Source organism: Anoplolepis gracilipes, chromosome 1 (genome assembly GCF_047496725.1).
Source record: "Anoplolepis gracilipes chromosome 1, ASM4749672v1, whole genome shotgun sequence".
Lineage (NCBI taxonomy): Eukaryota > Metazoa > Arthropoda > Insecta > Hymenoptera > Formicidae > Anoplolepis > Anoplolepis gracilipes.
In genome coordinates, this window is record NC_132970.1 from 19,388,783 (window position 1) to 19,410,484 (window position 21,702).

General features: G+C 33.1%; 1 protein-coding gene across 9 annotated transcripts in view; it reads right to left on the bottom strand.

Moving 5' to 3' along the window:
• The window catches only part of LOC140666086 (protein abrupt), a 121,934-nt gene that overhangs the window by 78,645 nt on the left and 21,587 nt on the right, over positions 1–21,702 (bottom strand). For 4 of the 9 annotated variants that reach the window (XM_072892873.1, XM_072892863.1, XM_072892937.1 and 1 more), the window contains 2 exons: positions 15,959–16,300; positions 11,892–12,621 (listed from right to left, as the gene is read on the bottom strand). In XM_072892873.1, coding sequence (XP_072748974.1) covers positions 11,892–12,101 — 210 coding nt within the window. In that variant the 5' untranslated portion in view covers positions 12,102–12,621; positions 15,959–16,300. Of the gene's footprint in view, positions 1–11,891; positions 12,622–15,958; positions 16,301–21,702 lie in introns of those variants that run through there. The other 5 variants (XM_072892892.1, XM_072892883.1, XM_072892918.1 and 2 more) reach the window with 2 other exon arrangements.

Below are 21,702 nucleotides of genomic sequence, written 5' to 3' on the forward strand. Positions count from 1 at the left end.
TGGGAATTTATCGGTAGAATTACGATACGTAAGGAGAGAAATGTGCATACAATTAAAAGTTCGATATCGGCAAAATAACGGTAGCAAGGGGTAATTAATAAATTGATGATAATGAGCAATTAAACGATGCCATGGAGCGATTTATTATTCGCATACGACGCAACGAACTGAATAATGCTGGAATATACGTGGTCACTGCAAATGCCAACGTGCCAATGCGATTGGCGAAACACGAGTAAAATGACGGAATGTATTTACGGAAACAGATGATTCGAACAGGAAACGTTTATCGAGAAGTTGAGATAAGAGAACTCGTGGATGTGAATGTGAATTTAGGAGTGTTGCGAAAATACTGCTGATGCAAATGGTGATATTGGATGCCATGAAAGGCCATGTGACACTAATCTCGTCTCGGCAATGTCTGTTTTAGCATTGGAAATAAGAAGTATTTTTTCTCAAACGGACGTATTTACTTCAACTTTGAACTCGAATCATAGCAACTATCAGAGCGACATGAAAATAAAAAGATTAATAATTTTATCTTATTAATAATTTTATTTTTAACTTGATCTTATGCAAGTGATTTAAATCGAGTAAAAATGCACAAGCTCATTACGTCGATAACTAGGAAATAGGAAAGTTTGTGTTTGAGTTCAAGGATTTTTTTATATCACTAAAGGAAACCTATTAATTTAAATATCGATAATACAAATTGCATATTTTGCTGCAAAAATTATGCGAACTTCTACGCTGTACATGATTCAGCACGCATGATTATGATTCAAGAAGCTAGTTAATTAACAAGTAACGCAACTTAGCCGCCGCGATCAACAAGAGTTTCCAAGAAGGATCGCATTTGAGAAGATTGACGAAAGTCGCGAGTAGGTCGCTGCCGCGTATGATTCAGATGAAATCCCTGAAATTAAATGCGTCTCGCAAGACTCACGCAAAAAAGAGAAAATAAACGCACATTCTTGCACAATGACACTACAAATGTCTTCGGGAAAAATTGCGGACAGACAAATCGAAGGAGTAACAATACACTGGGTTCGTTAGCTCGGTATGATTCAGGTAACGTTCCGAAAATTCAGAATGCTTTTAGACCATCGGACATCAAACGAGCGCGAAAGGAAGAAACGCGCGTCTAAAACGAATTTTAGCGAATCCGTGAATCAGCTGAAATGGAACGTCCTTGCGAAAACAAAGCTTGCCATTGTACTATTCGGTAGAATAGTGTCCGCGTTTCAGAAATTAAAGATAATGAGGAATTAAACGTGTGGAATAATTGCAACACAATTACATAAACAAATGTGTATATAAAAAAAAAAAAAAATAAAAAATTTTACTTATAATTATAAATCTTAATTTTCATTCAAGTAACATTATTTAAACAAATATCACAACTGAGAAAAAAAATTCTCCGTCAAATTGGAGACTTTTTAAATCTTCCACGCTGCTCCGACGCTTTTAAACTCGATCGTAGCCAACTCGCGCCTTTAATTCCGCTCGAGTGTCATCGCGGACGCGAGCGGTCAAATTCTTGAATTACATCGTAACATATATAGCAACGCGCGATGGCGCGTGTATAGAGGGAGGACGGGGGAGGAGGGGTCGGCTCCGTCGTTCCCCGTTCTTTGGATCCCAGCGACTCACGCTTTGTACATTTTTTTTTTTTTTTTTCCTCTCTTCCGTCACCTCTCGCCCCGCTCTCGCTCCCGGTGGCACTTGACGAAGGAGCGAAGAGCACGGATGCGCGCGATGAGAGCGGGAGGAGAGACACGCGGAGAAATTTATTACGGCGCGAGGCGCGCGGTAGCCGGATCTTATTTTAAGATCCGCCGCGCGCACGTCCCGTCCATGGTGTGCTTGCTCGTGTACGCGCTCAGAGTACTTATGGCGACGGACGGCGTTATGGTCGACAGATGTACTACGTCCGCCTAAATTCGATGCGGGGCCGCCCTCGATCGGCAGTCCGAAACGAGACCGAAATCCGCCGCCGTCTGCGAAATAATTGGCGGCGTGGCCGCGCGAATAAGAAACGAGCACTCGCTCATACACGAGAGCGAGGACAACGATGTTAATATATTATAAAAGCAAAAACTTCGCGGGGCTCTTAAGAGCCGATAATATTTATTATACTTACGTGAAAATGTATCATGTAAGAAAAATATTAAGAACGAAAATATGTTGCATAAAAGTATTTCTTTTTTTTTTTTTTTTATATCTAATTTTTTATTATATAAATGTGTGAAATATGCAAGTTTCTTTTACCCTCTTTGCGTTCTTCGATACACTTATATGTGTAATATATGCCGAAAAAGTGAGTAAATATTATAGCGCATGAAAACGTCTGTAGTGTTTCAGCAGCGACTTAATTGTGTTTATTTTTACTCGGAAAAAATATAATTAATTTTTATGGTAACAGTATAGTAGCGCTACGTGATATTTTCACGGTATTTGGTATTCAAGGCGATTCGGAAATTGGCACGAAATAAAACCTGCACGGTAAATTATGTATAATTTACGACGAACACGATTAGTAAGCCATCATAAAGCTATTCTCATTATCATTTCATACTGCGTACGATAATTTGATAGAATATAACAATCATTATTATTGTATATCGTGTAAACGCTATCGTCTCATTCGTCTGCTAATAATAAGTGAGTACCCCTTTTGTGATTAGGTACATCCTGGATTTTTACTAATTAATCATATATGTGCGCTTAATTAACTTACAATAAATTAACTTTGAAATAAATAGAGATATTTGATGACTTTGGATTATTATCGGAAACAAAATCGTAGTATAAATGTGGCGATGCTGAATAAACGCGCGTATATCTATTCTATTTACAGTTCAACAAATAACGAAGATTGAACGTTTATTAAGTGTCGAGAAAGTAAATTAAAAATTAATTATTGAATAAACGACATTTCCACAGAGCGGAAGCGAGAAATCAGCGCAAATAGAGGAAGAATAATTTAAGCTATATTTGCAAGCAGCACACATTTATCATCAAAATATCATTCTCAACCTTCTTGTATACATTTTACAGCCGCTGCTTCTTCTCTCGATAATTTATTGATTCGTAAAAACGTGTGGTTACGAATCATTGAATTCTGTATAAAAGAGATACACATACATATATCCATCACCCCGAGGCATCGTCACAGAAAATCTGACACGGGGAGAGCTGTTGCCGTAACCGTTATTGCCCGGTCAAATATAGCTCCAGCGCGCCGATACCTACGCCCAATAACGAGTCTTGAAACATTTATCCAGTGCGTTCGAAATAGTCTCGTTCGTCGCGTATTATTCTTGGAATCAAGTCGTGCTGGACGATCGCGCTAACGTTGAGTGCTACCCAATCAAAGCTCCATTCTTCCGCCTCCCGGCACGTCATGCCGCTGTTTACGATTATGTGCGTCATACTCAGTACGCCCACGTACTTACCCGATCAGCAACGATCGCGCAACTAGACACAATTCGCAATCGCACGACATGTTATTGCGCATGATGCAGATATGCCATGTTGCGAAACCGGATTCGAGGGAGTAGAGTTCGCTTGCACTCTACTCGAGATTGGAGGGAGAGAGATTGTATTGGAGAACATTTTTACGGAGATTAATCGCGAAATATATCAGAGAAGTTCTCGCGTTGGCTTAGACAATTATTTCAACGAATTATTGCCATCTGTCATAATGAAAAAAAAAAAAGAAAAAAAAAAAGGTTTATTCCTTATTACGATTAATTTTCGAACACTCGCCGGTATTACTATCGCGACGGGTTTTCTCCTTCATTAGACGATGAATTACAGTGTTCGTAAGCGCCATACTTAACAGCGAAACGCGATATGAGAGAAAAAGCGAGAGAATAATATACGGAAGACAAAATAAGAAAAGAGAGACAAAAGGAACTTTCTTCGATGAGTAATGTACAGGATGACGCAGTCGTTTAAGTCTGCATTAACCGCCCTCGCACGCACGTGTAAATGGCGACTACGCTTTCGGTCGAAAGCGTGTGCGCGCGCGAGATTGTCAGATGGAAAGAGATGGCAATACGTTGGAGCGGATAATTAAAGCGAGATACAGACTAAAAACGTTATCTACGAGGAAGTACGAGTCTAGAAGAGACAAACGAAACGAGACTTTCATTGCCTTTTATGCCGCAGTTGTTCTCTCGCCTTTCCTCTCCCTTTACGTAGAGTTTAATCGTCAGCCATATATTTTGCAATTAAATTTATAGTTGAAGTCTTTCACTTGAAAACAAATATATATATATATTGTGGCTGAAAACTGTAATGTATTTGCTCGTAAGTTCCTTTCAAGTACTAGTTATTGATACAAATATCATTTCAATTATTTCAATCTTTAAAATTTTGTTTAAATAAATCCTTATAAAAAAGTTAATAAAAAATCGAGGATGATATGTATCTAATTATAGTTGGAATTATCAAAACATTAAATTTTTTACCCAATTTTGTATAATTAATTATCCCGCTCACTGAGAAAAATTTGTGGACGGAAATGCCATTTAACTTTTGTAAATTGATGTTATGTATCTCTCTGAAACGATCGAACATTTCGGTGATATTAATGTTGATCCAGCGAGCAAAGCTTTTCGAGTAGAAATAGATGCTACACGCCAGGCGTTAAGATTCTTGCTATACAGTCGCGCTCTCGCATCACGCACAGCCGGAAACAAACGGGTTCGCGTACGTCTCATATATTTCCAGCTGTACACGCACGCGCGCACGCACGCACGCACGCACGCACATACACGCGCGTGCGAACTCATAAGAACGCCCGGAGCGGCGCACATCGATGGTAAATTTAAATGCGACCGGTCACGAGGGAGAGAAGAAGAGAGACGGCACAGTGAGAGGAGAAGCGGATACGTACTCACGCACGCACACGCGTGTGATATCTCAGTTGCCCTACGGACGTCTTTAAATATAGAATATGGAGCACCTTGCCCCGAGACGATGGGATTGTGCAAGCGCGTGATTTTCTCTGCCCTGCACTCGACACGCGTTGTTTCTAGTATTTCTCGCGGCGTACGCACTTCTCTCTTTGTATATCCTCCGCCTCGCTCTTCTATTCCGCTTTTATCCCCCCTTCATTTATATTTCTTACGATTTATTTCTAGATACACTTACATCCCCTCTCGCATTGTCATTTACCGACATAAGCTCTCTTCCGAGCTAATGCCCTGTCAAGAAAGTAACTGACGTGCTAAATTATAGATGACTGAATATATGTATACGTATAACAATTTTTAATCACAAATAAAATTATTTTATTATCAAACAATTTTTAATTCTTTATAATGTTCACCAGTCGCACATTGTACGAAAAATTAAAGAATCAACAAAAATCTCATGCAAGCATAGATATGGTTTTTGTCGTCCCTTTTCGCCCGCGTCTGTCACCTCTCTTTTTTCTAACCGCTGCATAACTTTAACGCTTGTACTTTCGTTAATTACGACTGAAAAAAACCGTCGGGCCGAGATAACGGACTTTTGTTGTCCGCGTCTTTATCTACGCGTCTCCGGCGCACTCTTATTATTTTCACGCGCGCGCGCGCACTTGCGTCGCGTGGGACGTCGTCGGCGATGCACGCGAGCAAGCGCCGCAATTAATATAGCTGTGCTCGTGGACACGCGTGGGTCCATCCAAGTAAGATAAGTGTGATAATGACCTGTGCATTTTTTGCTACCTTGCTACCATAGAAAGATTAAAAATAATCAAATTGTATTTAAATAAAATGAATGAACCATGTAACTTTGCGCTTACTATAGAACCGAAAGTCGCGAAAAGAGAAAAGAGAAGAAGTCACTTGCGCGAGGCTTTCTTTCCGGTATCAATGAACACGTAATACATTGGAGAAATCATTAACTGTTACATTCTATTGTAAAGTGTCACAATGTTACTTTAGAATAATTTTTTATAAATTTGAAGACACCTTGTACTGCGTAAAATTTACATACATATTAATAAATAAATTATCAATATTATATATTAATAATTTATATATTATTATTATAGATAAAAACAAATTTTTACTTTTCGATATGTTTATAATTTTCGGTAACTAAAAATTACTTGTAATTTTAAAAACATTATTAATATTCCAATATCTTTTTTTTTAATAAAATTGATTTCAAGTTAATTGAAAAATATATAAATAAAGGGTCTCTCTCTCTCTCTCTCTCTCTCTCTCTCTCTCTCTCTCTCTTTCTCTCTCTCCTAAGTGTATTTGAAAACATTTTATTTATAGTCAAAGTTAAGAATCTCTCTCTCAATAGGATATACTTGGCCATTTATTAAAAGATACTCTGACTTATACGCTCTGAAGAAGGTGCGAAAACTCGTTAAGCCTGTTTTCAGAACACTTCGATATTAATTCGCCGATCAACGTTTAACAAAGCGGAGCACGCTTTTCAGAGGCCGTCACTTGCTAGATAACTCCGTTCCACATTAATATCCACAGGCGGCGATGACCGTTTGAAGGAAATGAAATACTTTGTGTTGGTGCGCAGAAATTAATATGACTCGCTCGCATTCCCCCGACTTTGCAGCACCGTAAATGTCAGTTGATCTAGTCCGCGTTTTAATCATCTGATTTGCTCTCCGTTACTTTTTGCTTTAATCCCTCAGTCCGCTCGAGCTCCAACGTAATTTCGATTTAATTAACAGATTAGAGTACGTGTAATTAGTGTCACTTGCGTTCTTCGTTGTAAGTCAAACTTTCTCAATGTATTACATACACTTCTTTTTTTAATGCAAAACAATTTTTTATAAAAGATAATAAAAATACAATGTATACAAAAATTGTAAAATATATTACGTCAAATTTACATTTCGTGATATTCTTCGCGGTTATTTATCTTTACCAATGAATTTATTTCACGAAGATAAATCGGCAGCTAACGTATATAGTATACATATATATCCTATCGAACACGATCGATTCTGTTATTGCGATTTACAGGACGTCGCGTACGACGTATAACGAGGAGCATTTGTTATCGTCAGGACTCGCGTATACAATCGTTATTCGTACTTTGGCAAATATCATTGTGGATTCGGTTCGATAACTGGACGATTCGTCATCGACTTCTAGCCGATAGTCAAATGAACGAGTTCGTCGTAAATCGACGCACTGATGCATCGACGCGTAAATCATCTGTCGTAGAGATGCACCTTTATCAGAATATTTGGACGGTTCCGTTATCGTTGCATATCGCGCCAAATCAAATTGGAAAATATTTCCGGAAGGATATAGTCGCGAACGAATGAGAGAACGTGGACGCTTATCGAGCCGTGTTATTTACCGAGCAAACAGCATACCGATTAATGCTACACGATAATTAATATGAAAAATAAAATGAAAATGATATACAATAAAGCGTCCAGTGTAGCGGTAAATATCCCTGGAAAAATAGCCCTGGGATAATGCTTATCCGTCTCGTTTTTACGATGTAGTAGTTTGTTATTGCAATTTCCATTGAGGAGATTCAGTTTTATGCCGCGGAGAGAAACATTCCTCCTTATTTTTATTCTTACTATTAGTCACAATATTGCCAAATTTCTCACAAACACGTCAGAATGTCTTGTAGCTGTTAGAGCGGTGATTACACCTATAATCGAGGTCACATTGGCCGTAAGCATTATACGCGCGGCGCTGTTTATACGCTAACAATAAGTAGGCGATCGTCGAAACCAATATGGAATCCTACGTCATCGCGCAAGTGAGCAAACAAAAAGCGGGTAATACAGTGGAGCGTCTGCTATTAATGCCTAAGCATAATGGTAACTCTTGTTGCCGCCTCGATGTAAGAAGGTTGTTAATACAGACTGGTTCTCTCTCTCTCTCTCTCTCTCTCTCTCTCTCTCTCTCTCTCTCTCTCTCTCTCTCTCTTTTTCTCTCTCTCTCTCTCTCTCTGTCTCCCCCACCCATCATCATTACAACGTGGACGGTTGGCCTTAATGTAATTGTGTTCGGAGGTTCAAGCGATACAGCATAAAATCCTGCGCCATCGTCGTATGTCCACGTAGCCGACGTGTGACGTAAGCATGGCTCGGCCAGCATGTAAGCTTTATTAACTCGCCTCGAGTACTATGCCCGACACTTAAAATCAATTAGTGGTACGCGTCAATTAGAAAGTCGGTCGTTTCATCCGAGTCCGAGTCGTTCTTCGGGCGACGACCAATCGTTCCGACGCAAAATAATCGTCGAGGACGACGAGATCCAGCATGCTAAATGTCGTGATTTTAGAAGAGGCGCTCTATCATTCATGTTTCATTTTTGTATGACAAAACTACATGATTTTTTTTTATATAGCGAAATTAGCGATAGCAAAATAAGATTTTATCGAGTTTCCTTTCGTCTCAGGAAAGAAAGTTCTATTCGTCAAATGTTGCGTCAAAAAAAAATTCGATGCGACTCGATCAGGAGGGAGGAAACAGGTTCTCGAAAAGATAGTACGAACTCGGAGTGTTGCCGACATCACGACGACATGTCAGTGATCGATGATGTCTCGCGTAGAAGTAAAGGGTGGATCTCTGTTAGTTACTCGAATACTATATTATTCTGTATATAAAACCGGAAGCTCTCTATAGACTTTACTACACAAAAATACTGTGAGATTGCTTTTTTATTGATAATTCTGTTAAGTGGATTATCTTAATGAGATCTTAAATTAATGAATAGAGTGCATTATGATAGATTTTTAACAAAATGTCTGAGAAAGAAAAATATCAAAAAATTTAAATATTATTACCGTATTTATGATGTTAAATCCTTTGATATAGAAATATGACTTTATGAAAAAATATATAACGTGAATTTTTTATCACAATAATTATATTTAATTGTTATATGTAATTGTTATTACTGTGATGTTATTTTTATTTTTACGCTTTTGATGTTACGATTTATTAAGGAAAATCTAATAAACAGCATTGCATAAAAAAGTTAATTATTGCTTCTTTCAAAATCAATATCACGCGTGCTTTATATACCGGGTGTTCCATTTTAAATGACGTATTAATATTTCTCGAAAACCAAGATTTCTATAGAAAAATGTTTTGTACAAATTTTTGTGACTTCAAAGGGGACATAGAGTGGTATCATTGATTTGACTTTTTTGTACATGCCAAAATCATATTGAAGGTCAACCTTGTTTATTTCAATATAACTATCCTAATTTTTTTTTTACATAAATTGATTCCTTGTAATATTCTGTGTAAAAAAAGAAAATATGTAACTACTCATTGTAAATTCATATTCTTTCTTTAAAACAATTATATATTCATTAATACAACTCTTTATACCAATTAATTCTTCTCATTATTCTGTATTAAGGCAAGATAATTGAAAAATGAATATTTTGCGAGATATTTTATAGTTTATACAAAATTATGTCAAATTAAAGAATAAAATATCTTGTAAACTATTCAATTTTTAAGCTAAACTGAATAAATTAGAGGCTCAAATATTACTGAATAATACAAAAACAAAACAATATTAAGCAATAAAGAGCCAACGCGAATGTAGGGCGAAATAATTTCAGCAATTCTTCAAACCATATTCAATTTTTGACCATCATAACTATTCACGCAGAATATTACGAAGAATCAAATTGACCTCTATATGACCTTGGCACGTACTCTCAAGGTCAAATCAATAGTATGCCACCACGAATCCAATGGTTTCTCACTAAGTTACATTTATACGAAACATTTTTTTGATAGGAGATCGGTAGAAAGTTGAGTAAGATGTGATGGGATGTTTCATTTCGCGCTTCAACTTTCAAGATAATATAAATATGTTTTTATAATATATTTTATATGTATTTAGGTTTTTTTTAGTTTAAGACACACCATTTTTCAAATTTTACTTCAAATAAAACAAAATTTTTTTTCCCTTGTGAACAATAAAATCTTTTAAAACGCCAATTATTACATGCGTAATTTTTCAAATGGTAATTAAACTTTTTGTGTTAACCTTATAATTAACATATAATTAGTATTAACATATAATTAGCGGACGAGAGATATTTATATGTCTATCGAATATCGCTAAAATCACATTTGTCAGACATTGTATTTTTCACGGATCAAAGATGTCAATCACACATGTTTCATGCATATATCAATATAATTTTAAATAATAAGTAATTTTGAGTTTCTAATAATTTTATATTTTCTTTTGATTTTTCAAGAGAAATTAGTTTGAGACAGTTCTAATTAGACTTACATAAATAGTCCATAAGTGGATGGAGAGGTAACGCAAGAGTCTTTATTTCGTGCATTACTGCAATCGCTAATTATAATAACTCTAGTAGTATAATTGCATATTCTAATTGATTCAAACAAACTTAGAAACCAGACCGGTTCTTACTCCATAAATCTCGAATGTTATACGATGTATATAAATCAACGACAGACTATCCTCATTAACAATCTACAATTAGCGGCAAATCTGAAAGGATAGAAATTATTATTGAAGCAGCTAAAATTAATAATATGCGATTCTATAAATTTTGTGACACAATTTATTGTTTAAGCTAATAAATACTGTATATTTAAACTTGATATCTGCGTTTTCTGACATCTGCGACATTATTGAGAGAAATTATAGGAAAGTACAATTCCAAAAAATTTTATAGGTTAAAAAAGTAATAAAATTAAATATTTTTTTATACGTATATTGCCTAATGTGTGATGGAGCAACACGTTCGTTTGTTAAAATAGATTTTTAATTTAAGTAGTGTCAAATAAATCATAGATAATTTTGAATTGGAGAAGGAAGATATCAGTTTCCGTAAGTAAAAAGTTTAAGTAGTGCGATTCGCAATTATCAGCTATGATTTCGTTACGTTACCACATGTTAGAATTCCTACACATATTGTGTCATATGCGACCCTGACTCGACTTTCCTATTTTACGATCGAGTTACATCGCTCGCAGTGACCGCTAAATTACATTCCTCAGCTCTGTGATTTAATAATGCATCGTTGCAAAATTTTTAACAAGTATTGCAAATTTGTTAAAATTAGCAATTAGAATATCAAGTTTTTAATTTTAAAAAATTTACATTTTTAAAAAATTATATTTCCAATTTTCAAATATTTTGTAATTTAGTTATATGTCAATTGTGTAATAATATTAACGAAAAGACACAGATCCCGAATTAGTTTTTTGTTGTACACAATAAGATACATATACATATATATCTTAATGTATCAAGAGAGAGAGAGAGAGAGAGAGAGAGAGAGAGAGAGAGAGAGAGAGAGAGAGAGAGAGTACAATTTATAAGAAATGGCATATCGAACTTTTTATAAGACAAGCACGTTTAATTTTTTAATTTCTTAAAAATAAAATATTAATTAAAATAAAATATTAAAATTGATCATATAAATATATATTTTTTCAAATAAGATATTAAATAAGATATTAGTATTCTTCTAGGGGTTTAGTACTCTTCTAGTGATCCTAATAGTTCCTAATGGTCTAAAAAGTTTTTTTTATCTAAACATATAAAAAATTGTATTCCTATGAATAAAATTTTGAAACATTTTTTTCTTTTTCCTATAAAATAACAATTTCGATAGGGCTTATGTGATGAAACCCACCGATGTGTTTTCATAATAAGTATGAGTAATATTTTTAATATTACTCATACTTATTATTACATACACATTACAGAATATTATTCTTTTGTGTGTATGCCAAAACAATGAGTAAGTTGGTGATGATAAATCAAATTTGCCTACATAAAATTGATCAGAGAACTTTAAATAATTTAACAGTTCCCTTTTTACGATCATATGTAGTTCAGTGTTTGAAAAAAATTTTAAAATATAAAAAGAGCACTAACCTTGAGCAAATCGCGGAAGTATGGACTGCAAGCCGAAAGAACGACTTTGTGTGCGGTGAAGGAGCAGCTGTCGCAGGCAAGAGTGACATCAACAAAGTCTTCGTGGTCTTTGAGACTCCGGAATGAGTTGAGAATGCTCAAGTGGAAGTCATTCCACCTAAGCGAGTACTGCTGCTCGCCGCCGCTCGACGAGGACGAAGAGGCCGCCATGGCGTCCGTCCCCTTAGGACTCACGACCCGCGGTGCTATCGTGTTCACTCCTTGGCACGCCACCGAAACACCCTCGTCTGTCTTTCAATTCACTTGTTTCCGTTAAAGTACTAAATACGCTTTGACCGTACTGTAGTCTACGAGTTCTAGTCTAGCGCGTTATACCGAATGACCAGAAATCTTATTAGCTCGACGAATGATCCTCAAAGCGTCGTGTTTTATGCAATGATAACTTGCTAGAAGCCAATTTCCCAAATAAAAGCAGATACAAGGGAAATTTCGAGTGTTCTACGTTGACTGGTTTCATAATATTTGCGGCATGATAAAGGTACACTTAAAAAAGTGTACAGGAAAACTTGAGATTATCAGTTGATCCGATATATAAAAGAATTATAGATATATTATGTATATGTAGATATATATTTATAGCTATGTAGGTATATTAGTCTCGTTGTGAAGCACTTTTATGCACCGCGATTGGTCAGGCCTGAAGGAAGTGACGATCATCCGTTACTGTTTTCTGTAAGTAACAACAAAACAATAAGAGGAATAAGTAACAACACAGAGCAATAAGAGCAATAAATAAATAATCTAATTATATGTATGTACAGTATGTAAAGTAAATAAGTAGGACATCTTTCATCAAAGATCATTCTAATAGTAATGTGTCGGAATATAATAATGATTAAATCAGTAATACCTGTATCAAATCATATATATATACCGATGAAATTTTCACAGCGAGTGATATTAGTGAAAAACTAAGATTATATTGCGAAAAGTATTATCTTATTGTTAGTTAAAAGTCAAATCTAGATTTTTATTAGACGAGTATCGTTTTTTTACTATTAGATATCAACGCTCTTGTTTCGAGTCACAATTTGTCTTATGACAAAAAAATGTCCTTGTTTATTTTCTCTATCCTCTTCTTTTTTAAATCTTTTATATATATTTATAACCTTCCTTTAATATCTACAATTTATATTTAATTAATTATCAAGTTTAGTATGTTTGATTATAACATTTGCGAGTTTTCATAATTGTTTCTCAAAAATGTGTAAGCTTTAATATAAAAAAGTACATTCAAAATAATGCTAAATATACTAGTGTATTATAATTTATATATATATATATATATATATATATATATATATATATACATATATGTATGATATTATTGATAACTCATGCATAAGTTGATAAAACTTTTATGCGATACTCGGGAATCGAAGATTACATTTTTAATGGCCACTGACTGACCAATCGCTCATGAAAATTTAAATATGTAATTCGTAACGGACACATTATGCATTACATTTTTAATGCCGGATTCATCGGAGACGATTAAAATTTAAATTTTAATGCGCCGTGTTCGTAATGAACAAATTAAGTATTGCCAATGTAAAACTCGTTGCTAATGGAATTGTGCAATCGACCTTAACATGCACAATCATCCGGCATATAAAATATTTTTATGTTTATTTCGTTAACCTTTCGTTAACACCATCTAAAGTTGTTTTTACCAAAATCATAAAAGCCACGAAAATAAAAATAATAACTCATTTGATATTGTTATGCTCATCGCAGCGTAAATTTTACGGCTAATGTAGTTTAAAAAACTACATTAATTTAATATATTGAAAGACCTTTTCATGATTTATTGCAAAAAAAAAACATGCAAATAAATTTAGAAGAGTCAGCTTTCATTTATTATATTTTACTGTAAAAAATTCACTAAAAAATGTTTAATAATTCACAATGATATTTATATATCAATGCATCTACAAACTTGCAACAGTTTCAATGAGAAAATTAATACACACTTTTGTGAAAAAAATACAATATTATTTACTACAAAAGTGCAGAAACAAAATAATAAAGTTATAAGAATAAAAGATTAATCAAGATAACAAAAAAATTAGTTATTAAATATAAAAGATTAGTACAATCCGATATGTTTATTTTTTTAGTAATAAAACAAGTCTATTAATAATTACTGGTAATAATAAAAATAAAACAATAATGATACGAAAAAATTTGGATCGATGAATCAGATTTTTCTGTATTATTCAGTTAATTTTTATAAAGATTAAAGGATTTAATACAATTTTTCTCATGCATAGCTCACATGCGTTTTAATCAATTTGTATTTTAAATAATTTTTAAGTAATATATCATTTTAAATTTAGAATTTCTTTACAAAAAGATATTTTAGATAAACTATATAAGATGTAATAAAAAGTTACGGCCAAACTTTGAGGAAACATTCCTCAGATATAGAAGATAAAAACCTTGTATATAAAAATAAATAAAAAAATTTTTAATCTATCACAGAATATTGAATTATTGAAAAAGAGGTATATCTTTATATTTTGTGATCATGGATAAATTCGTAAATAATTAAATAATTAACATATAATTATATAATAAATAATTTCCATAAAATTCAGAATTTTAAATTTCAGAACTGAAAATAAATCTCTTGATTACGTATTCGAATGCTACGTATTCGAAAGATTCTTACCTTTTCAATACATATATATTACTAATTGCAAAATTATTTCTTGGTTTTAACATAATAAAAATTTTAATATTTTTAGATTTTTAAATTATTATTTATTTGTTACAATTATTATAATTAGATATATTTATAATTGATATTATTTAATTCTTAATAATTATTATTACTTATTGATGAAAATAAATAATAAATAATAAATATATCTCACATATTTTCAGCATAATATTGTTAAACATCTGGATTTCTTTTCTGTTTTAACACTGGCTAATCTAATATTTCTCGTAGATCTATATTAATATGTGTTTATATTATATTTATTTTTATTATGTAAGTTTTTTAATTAGTGCTTCAATCCGGGTATAATTAATATTTCAATCTCGATATTTTCGAGATTAAGAATAACAAACCGAACATCTCAGGATCAGGATTAATTCAGAATCGGGATTCTCTAGAAAGATAAAGTAATTTTATAAAGAAAATGCCCATAATATTTGTTAAAAATGTCTATTAATATTTATTAAATTGAACTAAAAAAAAGTCACACTAACATAACATAAACGTACAAAGTACAGTCAAACAAAATTATATTAACATCACAACTTACCAATCCCGAGTCTGATGTAAATCTCGGGATTACAGGAATGTATCCCGAGGCACGCTTAAAATCAGTCAAAATCCCGAGATTTCAGTAGGGATCAGTAGGGATCCCGAAATATCGGGAAGCCCTATCTTTAATTTATAAATTGTTGATAACAGGAAGTAGCAAAATTAAGTATGTATTAGTTATAAATTTGCATGCTTGTTAAATTGCTCTTTTTGCAATGTTGATGCATTAAATTCAAGAATACTTTCTCTTCTTTTTAACAACAATTTTTAAATATTTGTTGGACTAAAAAATATGCAAATACTCTATACAGATATGTCAGCATCAGTATCTCTGCAACAGTTAATTACTACAATTATGTTTGATGTATTTCACCCTCCCCCTTCCCCTCCCTTCCCCGCCCTCTGTTTATTATTTGAGTCTTGATTTATTCTATGCATGCGATAATCTTCGACGCGCGCGCGAGATTTAATAGAATTATTATAATATTATTGCGATTACTACGAGATATTATTATTATGTTATATATAACATTATATTATATTATTATATTATTATAATATTTTTATTATTATTAAATTATTATTATTATTATTATTATTAATAAAAACGTTTACATTTTTTTATATATAAGTTTTTATTTTACTTCTTATATATACTACCATTTATATACGGATAACTGTATTTTTTAATGCAACTTTGTATATACTATTCAATTCTTAAAGAGCTTACCCCAAAAAATATTTCCTCGTTCTTCTTTTTCCTTGTTCTTTCTTTTTTTGTTTTCTTTTGCTATTTAATCCTTGCTCGAAGATGTTGAGATGTAGCCTTTCTTCATGCATACCGAAATACTTGCACATATTACGTTGTAATGCACCAGATCTTGTACTGCGTCGCCGTGGATGTGTTATTTTGACATCCAGTGTTTAACCATAAAATATTTCTTCGCCTTTTTGTGATACTAACAATAGAAGCACTTTCTATTCTTCGTCCGTTTTTTTATTATCTTTCTTTGCTTTTTTGTTCTTCTTTTTCAAGTTTTCACATTTCTCCTGCTGTATACTCTTCTTTTTCCTATAATAATCAACAATCAATCAAATATAAATTAAATGATTCGTATTTGATGCTAAGGAATAAGATAGGAATACATAATATCTCGAATAATTAAATTTCGAGTTTGTAGATTTGTATTATATGAATATTAATTTTAACACAACAAAGAGAATAAATTGATTAAATTGTTGGACAGACTGATTGAGAATCACTGAACTTTATCATTAATTATTGGTAACAAAACGAGTGAAGAGTTCGATACTAGTTAAATTGGACATTCTTTCTTGGTTTATTTATTATTGCATACAAATGAGAAAAAGAAGGAATAAAGAGGTAATATTTCTTTATATCAGCGATTCTCTGGATTCTTTTCTTGCTTGGATTATTAATAATAGTTTTACTCAAAAATAAAGTCAAGTAATGGCAATCGAAGGAAAAGTTCATGCATTTATAAATATTTAAGACATTTGATTGTTCAAAATTATGTTCTTACTCGTCATTTTTCTAACTTAATTTTATATCTTTTAAAGAGCTTATATATTATATTTAATTCAAAATTATTTATTACTCGTAATACATTATTAATTTATAATCAAATATTTAAAATTAAATTGTTCACCAACAAATATATGTATATGTCAGTTTCGAATTATGATGAGTTTGTAATGTCGCAGAAAATTAGAAAAGATTAGTCGATGAGATGCGCGTTCGATGCCCGTTTCTTGTACGATCATATCAACTATATTTATACAACTATACTTATCGATATCAACCTGTTTGCTCGTAAAAAATATTGCCTTGCAAGCTCGGAATCTCCCGAATGTTATCCGGTTTTACGATCGTTTTATCCGCATGCTGCACCTTAGCATGTCCGAAATGTTCCGACGGACTCCCAATTTTGCAACACTTTTACTGGCGTCGTGACACTTAATGCGCGGCTGGATGCACACTCGTTATGCGTTCTCTCAATGATATACAGCCGGTAATGGGTCGAGTGAGAAACGTAGGAAACTCGTAATCGATTAAATAAACGATTCGAAAAGATTGTTCCGTCGAAATAGTTTTGCAGGAATCATTTAATGTTGAATGCTGATCGACCAGTATATTCGTTGCATTTATGCCGAATATATTATAAGTGTCGGATTATAGAAGAAATTATTACACTCGCTTTTATTTTTTCTTATATGATTTGATGTTTACAAAATAAAAATAACTTCGGTAAACACGCATATATATTTATAGTACAAAACATCTCGTAAACTTTTATGAATCGTGGCTGTTCTATCGCAATTTTTATATATTTTATTAATTAAATTTTTTAATTTCATATATCATAGAATTTTAAACGATATTCTGATCAAAAATTATTATATTAATTAAAAAAAAATACTTAAGGAAAAAATAGAGTTATTTCTAGCAAAATGCTAACTGTTCAAAGTATACATGCATTATCATCACAATTCTCAGATGCAACGAATGCGACGAAATGCAATGCATCATTATATATAGAAAGATCACTAATGTTTTTTCGTTTATAAACAACTTCAATCATAAATCATTTCACTTTACGATCAGTAGTAAACGTTTCTTTCTACTGTATGTACATCGATTACATGGTATAAACACGCTGTCCGTCGCATCGCTCTCTCGATTCTCTTCACGTTCCTTCGCACACTTGATTATCGCGCATCATCAATCGAAGACATGGATTTACATCCGACTTCCGCTCCTTACGACGCTTCTAACGTTTACATGCGTGCGTTTTATGTTCAATTTGATTTTTTATTTCCTTGTGAATAATTTATCAAGCGAATAAAATTTTCCTTATAAGCGTACAACAAAAGATGTACAATAGTAGCAATAAAAATTTCAGAATCTGAACAGATAATAAATATATAATAATAAATATATAATAAGAGAGAGAGAGAGAGAGAGAGAAAGCACATAATAAGCATGTAAAATAGTCAAACACAGACTACCCAAGCAAGTAAAATGTAAAAAATTGTATTACTAGATATTGCATACACAATTCTCTTTTTCACAAAGAGAGAGAGTATTCAGATAAATAACTATGAGTTTTAATTGAAATCTGGATTATTTAATACAATCACAGTGTGCGAGCGTCGAAATAACAAATTTAATAACGAGAAAAAAAATTGATTTTAAAAAATAATAATATCAACAACAATGCTACATTTTACTACTGTCACTAAACTTTAAGTAATAATGTATTTTTAAGTGGGTATTTATTTACAAGAGAGAGATAAATGCAGAATTTATATACCATATGCGATGAGATATACAATGACTTCTCAACTCTCTCTTTCTCTTTCTCTCTTTCTCTCTCTCTCTTGTTTTATGTTCACCATTTAGTTTCCATTAGCGAACTTCTCATGACATGGTGCAATTCTCAAGGACCGGTTATCAGAAAAATAAAACTCGACCATATACTGCATGATCGCTTTCGCGGCTTTAATTATGAAAATAGCTCTATGTCGCTGATAGTAACCGCGTTGTTTCACGTTTCGGCGTATTTGGTAACGCTTTGTAAACAAATGATCCAAGATATTTTGGAGCAACGTACGAGTAACGCATACTTGATCCGCAAAAAATAACGCGGCCATGTAGATAATGGCTATTACAATGTATTTGTCCGACATCAAAAGCGCGCAGTAATTATGCTGCAATAATTATTACGAAACTACCATAATAATTTCGCTTTGGAAAGTGCTTATTAGCTGCCGATTGGAAATTTATCCGAGAAAAATTTGATAACAGTATATGTGTTACGTCAATTGGTGCTGCAAAAAAAATGACATTCTAACATCAATCACGAGTTCTACCGAAGATATTTTTTAGAACGTAATCAATAAATTATGTCCTTGAATAAGTATGAGTATACATATTCAAATTAATATGGTTTATAATTTACTGATTTACATAACATGTGTGTGTGTGTGTGTGTGTGTGTGTGTGTATGTGTGTGTTAATAATCAATTGTAAAAAAACTGCATTATTTTTTGCAAAAACAAACATAATATTAATGTTTAATGTTGAAAGTCTAAAGTAAATTGAAAAGAGAGAAAAAAGCATTGAATACATGTATAAATGTCTTGCGATCGTTTAAATCATTAAAAGTTAAAAGAATGACTGCATTTGCGGCAAGATGCAACACTGTTTTGGTATTATACCTCACGGCTGAAGCAAGGACAACAAATATATTCACTCGATAAAGCATCATAAGTACGTTCGCGAGTAATAACATATTATAAAACTGACATAATGATCACGGTTTTGCAAGCGTCTAGGTACTTAGAAAGCGTTACAGTCTACGAAATGCGGCTTTTATCTATGTTTCCTTTTACAACAAAACTCAAACTGAACATTTCACTCGGCTGGTTTGCATCTTTCCATGGTAAACCGAACTGACAGGTGCGCTACATAATCACGAAAGCAACTGCTGATATTACTGTACGCAAACATTTATATTCGCATCATCGATCATGTGTTCAATTCGAAGCAGCCATGTGTGAGAATCGGGAAAAAAACAATTAAGAGGAACTCGATTTCTCGAAATTAAGAGGCAGCCTCAAATACATAGATTGTTCTAATAGAAAATAAATAGAGAAATAACAATAAGTTAAAGATTAAGACTATATCTAACAAAAACAAAAGTAAATAGCTTAGCGCGATACACAAAGCGCACATAAATATAAAAAATTAATTTTTTTTAAATTCCATTTAACTGTTGAATATTTCGTAAACATTCTTAACGTTGTGTATTTTCGTGTCCATCGGCATACAAAAAAAAAACTTAAGCAGTAAGACTTAAGACGTAAAGAAAGCGACCAATCATAGCCGACATAAGCAGCTCTGAAAGTTCCGATTAAATTCTTACGTCTTAAAGTCTTATCTACTTTCGACCTATGTCGTTTTATTTTTATTGGTCTCGATTTTTCTTTCATTTTTCACACGATTGTTCTTTTCACGAACTTAATTCTTCTCCAGTTATGCACGAGAATGTTTTTCAAATATCGCTTGGTTGCACTGAGGTTGATTCTTACTGATTGGAAACGTTAAAAAAATTTACCGAATTCATTACCGTGAATAATATATTGGTTTTCGTTGTTCTCTTAATTAATTGATTTAATTCATATTCTGTTCGTTGTTTAAACTTGATTAGAAATCAAATTTGATTTTTTTTAAATTATGTATAAATTAAACATGTGGAATATATATTTTAACTCGAATTGCTCGTGTAATTACACAAAATCATCATTATTTGGAAAAAGCGCAATTTTTTTGTCGCAAAAATCATATGTTTATCTGATTCGAGTGATGAAGTAAAACACGTGCTCTCGCTATCTCGTCTACCTTTCGGTCAGGTGTTTATCAAGTTTGTGAATGTGTGTAAAATCGCGGGGACGTAAAACAGAGCGTGTCACGCGCGACAGCATGTGTGCGCGTGCTACCAGCATTCCATTGTATCGTATGAATAAACCATGCCATCCGGAAATATATTTCGACTGATCGATAGCGCCCAAACTGTTCTCAGCACGTCATCGACGCACTTTCAGTGTTTGCCAGTTAATGGAAAATGCGAATTACGTGCCCCAAATCGCGCTAGTCGCTTTATATTGCTAGTCCAATTGATGATTGATCCATATTGGAAAGCGAATCGCTTATATATATGTAGCTCTAACATTTCAGCTTCTCTAATTCTTCGGAACATCAATCCGCTTAAAAAGAGAACGATATATGTGTGCGCATTAACTTATTTAATTATATCCACGGTGCATTGCGTAAATCAGCGAGGTGTTAAAGAAAAGATATCATGTTACTGATTTTTCGATGCAATCGATTTTTCTTGCGTGAAACTGTATAAAATATAAAAAAATAAGTTTTATTTTTTTATATTTTTTAATTAATAATTTTTATTTTTAAGTGCCAATTTTCTGTGCATATTTAAAATGAAAAAAAAATTAATGCACTAGATAACGGCAATGACTATGCTATTTGAGTGTTGCGTAAGAGATTAATTTAAAAATATGTTTATACCAAGCTATATATACTAGGTAACGCGCAACAACACATTGAACGCTTGATTAATAACGTTGCTTAGAATCAATTACTATAAATTTATGACTTTTAACCGGAAAGTCGGGAGACCTCGAGTACTCATCCACTTTTTCTACCCAACCAGCGGTGCTTTGCATATCGTTATGTACGACGTGCGTATACAAAGAAATATCTCGCGCTCGCAAAAAGCACGCAATCTGCATATGTCGTTAGGAATGATCGATGAACCCATCGGTAAAGCCTGGGTAACCGTCATTAACGCAGCCGCTTTTTGCTCGCAGTTGCGGGCAAGTACGCTCGCAACGATTCTCCTTGCCAAATTTTTGTGCGATTTAACGGCTGCT